This window comes from Impatiens glandulifera, chromosome 1, assembly GCF_907164915.1.
Source record: "Impatiens glandulifera chromosome 1, dImpGla2.1, whole genome shotgun sequence".
NCBI classification, from domain to species: domain Eukaryota; kingdom Viridiplantae; phylum Streptophyta; class Magnoliopsida; order Ericales; family Balsaminaceae; genus Impatiens; species Impatiens glandulifera.
This window is the reverse complement of record NC_061862.1, coordinates 50571265-50580548: the sequence shown is the minus strand read 5'-3', so window position 1 is coordinate 50580548 and position 9284 is coordinate 50571265. Positions and strand designations below refer to the sequence as shown.

Genomic DNA, 9284 nt, shown 5'->3' with positions numbered 1-9284 from the left:
TTTGTAACTTATTTTAAGACTTCAATGCCAAATATATTATATATACTATAATGTTTAAAGAAATAACTATTTAAATCCAAACAAATTCAATATGAGAAAAAGTTTCAAATATTTGATTGAATATATTTATAAAAATAATGATCAGTACTCAGATATTTTTTTAATTATTATTAAACTAACACACACATAATAGAGACATACAAAAAATGCAAAATATGGGACAAACAAAACATGGTGCTGCTCCCAAAATTACGCCCTGACAATCTGACATCCCAAAACACGTGCTTCGGAATTCCGAAATTGACCCCAAATCTTTTATTCTTTTTAGAGGAAAATGAAACATTCAAAGGATACAAGTGGGTTTTCAAGTGACTCATTCGTCGTCGTCGTCGGTGGCCATTTCAATTTGTCTTCTTCTTCTTTCAAATACTTCTCGGGTTCGGATCTTACCCGACCGGGAGACTTACCCATCCTCCTCGACGACGACGACGGGTTCCGGGTAAGACCCAGATTTGTAATTCCCCCACCACCATCGCCAACGCGAGTTACCGGTGACCTCGATCTCCTTCCCGAAATCTCCCCGGAGTCTCTTCTTTTCCTGTGATCAACACGACCTGGAGACGTCGAAATCAACCTTCTCTGACCGGAGACCGGTCGGTTACGGAACTTTGCCGGCGAACGTTGCCGCAGTAGTACTTCTTCTGACATCATTTCCCATTTGTCGTTCACCATTTGTGCCTGAAGAGGAGAATGGTCGCCGACGACATTCTCTAATGTCTCCTCCTCCGGCCAGGTCATGGCCAGTTTATAATTGTCTTCTGCATCTTGAATCGTGGGCGTCGGAGTTGTTTCGGATAAAACTTCCTTTACCGACTCCTCTTGTTCTGGCGGGAGAGTGGAGATAGACTGGTAAGGGCAGTCTGATCTGGTAGGGGTGGTCATCGGTGAGAGATTCGTCGGAGGAGGATCATAAGGGGGGGATGATGAGGAATTGGTGCTTGAGCAGCAACCCATTTCGAAGTTGTGATTTTTCTTTCAATGTGAAGGAATTGGGAATTGCGAATTGGAATGGGTTTGGCAGACAGAGTATATATTATTATACTGATCGATGACAAGATGCAATCTCCAGACAATTTGATAAGATACTGCAAACAAGAAGAAATAGTGTGTGATAATAATCAGATTCAAAGAATCATGATAATAATACATCTAAATTTAAATTAGATTCTTTTGTTTTTTTAATTATTTTTTGGTTAATATTCAAGATAATATGACATGAAACAATATGTATGATTATTTTGGTTGTAGACTTAGAACAAAATTGATGTAGTTATTTAGATGATTTAGATTATTTCGGTTAACCGATGTCATTTGTGTTTAAGATACGAGAAGAGAGATTAATTTAATTGATTAATGTCATTTGTGTTTAAAATGCGAGAAGAATGTGCACCTTATTATTAATATTTGTTTTTAGAAGAAAAAATATGTCTCCCTTTGTTGGTTATTATCAAGTGGATTATTTAGATTGAAAAAAATGAGAGAGTGTAATTGTCTATTGAGATTCTAAAAATTGGAGTGTGTAAATTCTTCTAAAGTTATTTGATTACCAGATTCAGAGCAATGGAACTTTTGTAAGACTTTTAGAAAAAATAACATGTGGAGTTGTTCATTTATTATTTGTTTATATATTATTTATACTCTTTTCTGTTTAATAATTTCTATATATATTTTTTATTATTTTGTTGTAGTGAATTTTTTAATGAAATAAAATTTCTTATAGAAAATATATACATATATCTCCTTATTTAAGTTAAATATAAATGAACTATAATAATTCAATATATTTTAAGATTTGCTTTAAATTACATAAATTGATTATTAAGATAAGTTTGTCAAAATTGAAAAAAATATTAACAACTTCAACTATACACTTACTATTAAATTATATAGAGCTTCAAACCATCTTTGAAAATTTCAATATAGAGCTTTAAGATATTATTTTTGATTTATTTCTACTCAAGTTTTTTCTATTTCAAAAACATAAAAATTAGTATCACTGACAAATCATTATCTAAAAAACTCAATTAGGTTACAACACCTTAATATGAGTTTCTCATAAATATAGTTTACTTACATTCAAATCAAAATACTTAGCATGCCCATATTCAAATCATCCAAAGTATAATACAGAGCTTGTTTATCACTTAGAACATTTGTAACATAGAGTATTTAATGCTGCATTTTATAAAAATTAAGCATCTAAATCTAAAAGACAGCAATATAATCAAACACAACAAAAGAAGATCTTAAACCCTCGCAAGCTATGGATGGAATAACAGAAAACTTGATGAATTTAATTCAGCACTTTTAAAAAGGTTCAAACTGTTTCGCGAGAATTATCAACAGTATTCTTCATCTCATCTAAACGCCCAACAATGTACTCCAATTTTTTGCAACATATCTCGTTAGATATTCTAGAACTGTAGTCGCATTTCTCAAAAGGACGGTATTCACATGCACTTTTGATTTCTTCCCTCAGTGTCACTTGTATATCCTATCAAATTTTCCAAAAGCAGAATAAAACATTACTGAATCCACATAGTCTATGTAACCAATGAAATCAAGTCCTATTTGTGAACACATTTTTTTAATCCGAATATCATCCGAAAAGTCTAATATGAATATGATCATGATCCATAAAATAAATCTTTATAACAAATGAAGCCTAAACCATACTATAATATGAATAATGAACTAGAAGATAATATAAATCTGTAGAAAACAATCTTATATCAAAAGGAAAAAAATCACTTTCAATTTAATTTTGACATTTACTAATGGGATCATGATTGGGTAACACATTGTGACAAGTACCAAATAAGTAATTGCCACCACACACACACACCAAGGCAATGCATTTAGGACATTTTGTCTCGCAATATTTTCTTTTGCTGTTTTAAGATCCTCCTTAAACTTCGGATCATTATGCTAAATTTGTGTACCAGGCAGGATTGGAATGGGAAGAAATCTCACTTTGAAATCTAAGCACTTGATAATTAAAATGAAAAATATTCCAAATATCAATTGCAAAAAGAGTGTATTTGAACTGAGCTGCATTTAACAAATCAGCACTCTCAACTTTCATGGTATAATGATGAAAACCTATTTGGTTGTTTTTTATACGTGTTTTCTTCATGTTGATTGTGATCCCAGAAAATCTATATTTTGTATGCTTGTCAAAAGTCACAATCATCTAAATAATAATCTGAACCATGATCACAAAATTACATGTAATAGTTATATAGAATAATCTTAAGATTATGAAGGATATAATCTGGAACTTGATGGGGAAAACTCTTATGCAAAATGATAAAAGAAAATGACTTTGAATTGTCACTTAAGCAATTTTCAAAGGAATTATGTAACAGAGATGGTAAAAAAATACCCGTTTCCAAATAGGCTTATTTACCCATGAAAGAACACATCAATTCAAGAGGTGGGGAGGCTGGTCTTACGAAAATTAATAGACTCACATTTTCATCAGCTGGGGGCAAATTTCATCAAAGATAGACACCTATTTCAGGATCCTATAGGCCAACTGGAAAATCTATAGTTTCTATAGGCTGATTCATTGTGATCCTAGAAAATCTATAGTTGCTCAATTTGTTCGTACAAGTGAGATTCAACTGCTACTATTCACACCTGTTTGATCATATGAAATTTACATAACAAACCCAAATCTAGTGCTAGTTTCAAATTCCAAAGGGTCATTGTGCATTAAGTCTGGTTAACCAATTTCAATGTATTGGTTGTCTCTTACATGAGTTTAGGGAAAGATTAGGAAGACAAATGCTATAAGAACCCGTTTCCAATTCCATGTTTTCACATACCATTTCGGAAATGGGAAACAGAAAAAGCACGAACCTTAATTAATTGCATAAACTCTCCACAATGGTTGTTTACCAATTCCTTCCTGGGTCCGCTAGGACTTGCGAATTCATCCATCACCCCTCCAGCAAGCTCTAAAACCCGAACAATTCTCTGCAAACCACGGCATATCAATCGAAAGGAGTTAGCTATATAAACTAGATGAGAGAAAAAGAGATAAGGAAAGGAATTGCCTTTTCAACGTTCTGGAGTCGATGCAACGAAGTATTGAGGCTCTGGTTTTGTGCTTCCATGACATCCACAATAGATTAGAAACACACAACTTTCGACTCTGTAAATGAAAGATAGCTTTGTGATGTATCGATGAAAAGTACTCAGACAGACAATCAAGGTATAATTCCTAATGCATCATTCCTAATTCCTAGTAACTGATTATTTACATTTAACCTAATTCCTAAACTAACTAGATCACTTATAAGTTTACTAACTTCAGAAAAATGAAATAGCTTCGCGAAAAACCAATGATTCTGTCAAAATGGTACCTGGATCGCTGGAACGGAGATGCGGTTTTCCGGCCGTGGGTCTTCCGTCAATGGTCTGGCCGGTTTCCGGCAACTGGAGTCTGGATTCCTGCCCTTTGAAGAAGATGAAGTTCGAAGAAAGAGGAGATAGGCTAACTGGGCTATGGGTCTCCTGATGGGCTTTTATTTTATTTGTGGGCCTCAAGCCGGCCTAGTTAATAGTCACTCAATTTATATCAAAGTATTTATATTTTTAATAATTTAACTCAACTAATTTTAAATAATTGTTTTTTAATCAATCAAACTTTTAAATTAACGATTTGGTTTTATTCAATACTGCACAAACAAACCAAGATAATTTTACATCAATGATAGTTTTTCTATTTAGTATACATAGATTAGAGTATTATTAGTCTAACCAACTAAGTTAATAAATTTATATATTTTAAATTTATTTAAAACATTTTAAAAAAACATGGAAAAATATATAACATTGCACTTATGAAAAAATTAAGTATTCATTTTTAAAAAATATATTATGTTTTTTAATTAATTTTTTTTTAGAGTACACACATTTTGTTGTGGATATTAATATTAATATATCCAATAACATCTCATTTTAATTAATGAAATTTAGTGACCAGAGGTTAAATATAATTAATAATTTATAAAAATAATTAATAAAAATAATTGATAACTTTTAAATCTCAATACAAAATATAATAGTGTAAAATATTAATATAAAAATAATTAATACATAATATTTTGACCAGTTTTAAATAATTATATATATATATATTAATAATTAATATTTTTTAAATGTAATTATATTATTTAAAATATATATTATTAAATAAAAATGATTTATTCAATAAAAATAATTATTAATTGGTACGGTCATTTAATGAATTGACATCACTTTAATTTTCATTAGTTGGAAAATGTAAAAGTGGGAGAAAAGAGAGAAAATAGAGAAATTATTTGATTTTTTCGACGAATAAGATTATGCTCATTTCACACCTAATCATTTCTATATATAATTTTAAATTATTTATATAACTTAAAATTTGAATAATAAATAAATAGTTGAAGATTTAATTAATAAAAAATGAACTGAGATTTTTTTTTTTTTAAAACTTGATAATTAATTAATTAATTTGTGATGATTTGTTATTTAAATAAAAAGAATAAGTTCTTAATAATTTATTAAAATTATTTTATAATATTAAATGAAACAATATTTAAAACTTATATTGATTTAAATTTAAATAATTGATAAATATATGATTAAATATTTTGTTTATGCTAAATATAATATAAAAATATATTATAAACTGATTTCGTTTTAATAAAATAAATGAAAATAGAAGAGGACGAGAGGAATATAAACTAATATAATGAATAAATGTAATTAGGTCCAGATTAAATAGGCTAATTTTTAATAATATGTACGGTTTAAATAAATTTTAAATAGTTATAGGTATACAATTATATATATTTAAATAAATTCTTTTTCATTTATTTAATTCATAAATTTGATAAATAATAATGAGTCAATTTAAGTGAAGCATATATAATTAAAGTATATTAAAGATATTATTTTATTTAATGATATAAAAAAAATTAATTATTTTTTTTTCAAACTCTTTTTCAAATTGTGTCAACCTTTAATATTATTTTTTTGGTTGTGTATATTACCTTTTAAACTAGCCTGAATTAAAGAATTAATATAAATTTAATCATAAAATACGGATAAAAATATTATTATTGTTTGCTATAATTTATTTTTCTATAAGACTAATGCAAACCAGCCGGAATACTGTTTATATATATTGCTTCCGCCACATCTAGCTAGCTGTCACTCTCAATCAATCCGTTTGTGACATAATCTCGTTGAACAAGTTTCACAAATTCTTCCCAAAAACTCGCAAATCTAAACACCACATAATAACGTAAGGTATCTATCTATGAATGTATCAATGTATATCTATATACTATATACGCACACTCTGTCTCTATTCAGGCTCAGCTACCCTTTATTTATATATACAGATTGCTCGATAATAGATTCTCTCCGCAACTAGCTAGATCGACTGAAATAGGTTAAACCCTTTTATTCCTTTCTTCGTTCATATTCATGCAGAGGAAATCGATCTCTTTTCAGTTCTGTGTGTTTTTATATGTTTTCGATAATTCTTCTGCAGTTCGTTATGAGCATGCATACATACAGTCGTGGCCTATGAAAGAATTTAAGTTATGGAGATGGATGGTAAGGGGTCTATCTTTTTATTCTCTTCACTTTTATATTTTTCTATTGATTGTGTTAATGCAGGGGATGAAGGGAAAGATGATGAAACAACTGCCATTTATGGGATTAATTACTATGGTTATGTTATTGGTTGTTTATAGAACAACCAATTATCAATATCATCAGACAGAGGTATTATTAGCCCTTAATTAACAAGGTTTTGCTGTAACACATGATTCATTGTTGAGATTTTGCCTTGTTTTTTTTTTATCAGATAGAGTCAAGATTGTATCCTTTCTACACATCCAAAGTAAGATTTATTGAGTTGAATTCGCTAGTTTTGTGATGAATGGTTTTGATCTATTGAAACTAAATGCCATATTGTAGGATTTTGGTGTGAATTCTGAACGGTTGAATGGTTTGCCACGAGGAATTGTACAACCGCGGTCTGATTTAGAGATGATGAATCCTATGTGGTCATCTAGAAGTTCTAGGGTAAATTTTAACCATCTTTACCTCCTTTTCAAATAATTTCTATCATGTTTTTCCTAAAAGAATTGATTAAATTTTAGGTTGATGCATCCAAGTCACACAACTTGTTGGCTATGCCAGTTGGTGTAAAACAGAAGAGAAATGTCGATACTGTTGTGAAGAAGGTATGTAATGTGAGCACGATGAATTACATTTCAACAGCTGAATAATTGTTTTCTGATAGTTTTATAAACTAATCATGGTGAATATACAGTTTCTTGCGGAGAACTTTACAGTTATGTTATTTCACTACGATGATCACGTTAATGATTGGGGTGATTTGCAGTGGAGTAAGGATGCCATACACATTTCAGCAAATAACCAAACAAAATGGTAAGCGTATACATTCCCTTGAAAATATTGAAGTTTTGCAATACTAGTGTCACATAATCTTGAATATGGATACTTGAATATGTAACACAATCTTATAAAATTTTCGTGAATTTATTTGAAAACTAATATTTTATCATGCATGTAGGTGGTTTGCTAAACGGTTTCTACATCCTTCTGTTGTTACGATTTACGATTACATATTTATTTGGGATGAAGATTTAGGAGTGGAGAACTTCCATCCTGGGAGGTACTTTAATTTGCACTGATTTTTATTAAGAAGCTAAGCTGATTGTTATTATTTAGTTTTCAGGTACTTACAAATTGTAAGATCAGAAGGGCTTGAGATATCTCAGCCAGCTTTAGACCCAAATTCAACTGGTATACATCATAGACTTACAGTAAGGAGGAAAAAAAATAAAATTCACAGGTTCATAAGAAATTAAGTTATTCTCTTGTCTTTTGAATAATATCTGTAACAAGAATTTTTGTAATAATGGAAGCTTTATATATTCATGCAGAAGAATATGGGAAGATAGGGGAAGCACAAAGTGTACAGATGCTAGTGATGGTCCACCATGCACTGGGCAAGTTATATATGAACTTGGAAAACATTTAACAGAAAAAATAAAAGAATTATTCAATTCAAACAGTTCAATTATTTGAAATAATCTCTTACTTTGTTATATGTTCAATCATTGTCATTCTGCATTAATAGATTTGTTGAAGGAATGGCCCCTGTGTTTTCAAGATCTGCTTGGCAATGTTCTTGGCATTTGATACAGGTAAATCTTTGATACAGTATATTTTTTGGCATTTTTAATTGAGTACAATGTGTATTTTGTCACAATATCATGATTCAAATTATAGAGTAATTCTTTTTGCTTGATTGGGTAGGAGAGTTATGCCCCCCACTTCAGTTTACCACATTCTTAGTATAAATTTTGATCTCTGCACTTGAACTATCTTAATGAGTTTTAATTTTTTCATGATTCTAACATAAAAGATGGTAAAAAGTTCGATGAAAAGTTCTTTTAGTTTTTTTGTTCAATTAATTTCAGAACGATCTAGTTCACGGATGGGGGATGGACATGAAACTGGGATATTGTTCACAGGTAAACTCATTGTCTAGTTTATTTTTTGAATGAATTTCTGTATGGCATTCTGATTGGAGTTTTATTTTTTGGGCAGGGAGATAGAACAAAAAAAGTTGGTATAGTAGACCGTGAATATGTGTTTCATAAGGGTATTCAAAGTTTGGGTGGTTTATCTAATAAAAAGGTCATTAGCCTAAACATATATTTTCTCCTTTTCTTTCAATTTTGCACCTTAATGCATTTTCATAATCTTTTAATATCATATTTACATTCAGATTTTAATATTATTATATTTTATTTCTTTTCAAGCAGAATACAACTTCAAAAGAATCAAAGAAGGTACATTATCATCACCTATCCTTTCTCTTGGTCTTTGTTTGATCTGTGAGGTTATTTGAATGAAAAATATTTCAACTAATTAACCCACCTCAAAGGTTCAAACATTGACTACAAATTTGAACAAGGTTAATCATTATATTTCTAATTTGTTTTCGGGTTTTACCATTTTTAGGGACGAGTTGTTGACGTGCGAAGTGAGGTAATCTTATTCGATATTGCAATCATTTTGAAAGTGAGGTTGAGGATGTTGTAAAATGTGGAAATTGGAATTATTATATGTAGATAAGGAGACAATCAACTATAGAGCTACAGATTTTTCAGAGAAGATGG

At 30.0% G+C, this 9284-nt stretch overlaps 3 protein-coding genes and 1 long non-coding RNA gene across 4 annotated transcripts; 2 read left to right on the top strand and 2 right to left on the bottom strand.

Annotated features, from left to right (window-relative positions):
• Positions 1–324: 324 nt before the first annotated feature.
• On the bottom strand, positions 325–1014 carry LOC124927499. Its single transcript, XM_047467920.1, has one exon. It carries the CDS (start codon positions 1012–1014, stop codon positions 325–327), a length of 690 nt encoding a protein of 229 aa, XP_047323876.1.
• A 1110-nt stretch (positions 1015–2124) lies between these two features.
• LOC124921282 (mediator of RNA polymerase II transcription subunit 11) lies at positions 2125–4554 on the bottom strand. The gene is made up of 4 exons (XM_047461917.1): positions 4431–4554; positions 4122–4219; positions 3925–4041; positions 2125–2554 (listed from the first exon to the last, which is right to left on the bottom strand). The coding sequence occupies exons 2-4, from the start codon at positions 4179–4181 to the stop codon at positions 2378–2380; spliced, it is 354 nt and encodes a 117-aa protein (XP_047317873.1). The 5' UTR covers positions 4182–4219; positions 4431–4554; the 3' UTR covers positions 2125–2377.
• LOC124927488 lies at positions 4424–8057 on the top strand. Its single transcript, XM_047467908.1, has 10 exons — positions 4424–4576; positions 6553–6678; positions 6742–6849; positions 6932–6967; positions 7045–7152; positions 7230–7313; positions 7403–7521; positions 7667–7768; positions 7832–7919; positions 8040–8057. The coding sequence occupies exons 1-10, from the start codon at positions 4424–4426 to the stop codon at positions 8055–8057; spliced, it is 942 nt and encodes a 313-aa protein (XP_047323864.1).
• A 178-nt stretch (positions 8058–8235) lies between these two features.
• On the top strand, positions 8236–8838 carry LOC124921785. The gene is made up of 2 exons (XR_007097712.1): positions 8236–8303; positions 8580–8838. It is a non-coding gene; the product is annotated as an uncharacterized LOC124921785 (long non-coding RNA).
• Positions 8839–9284: the final 446 nt, after the last annotated feature.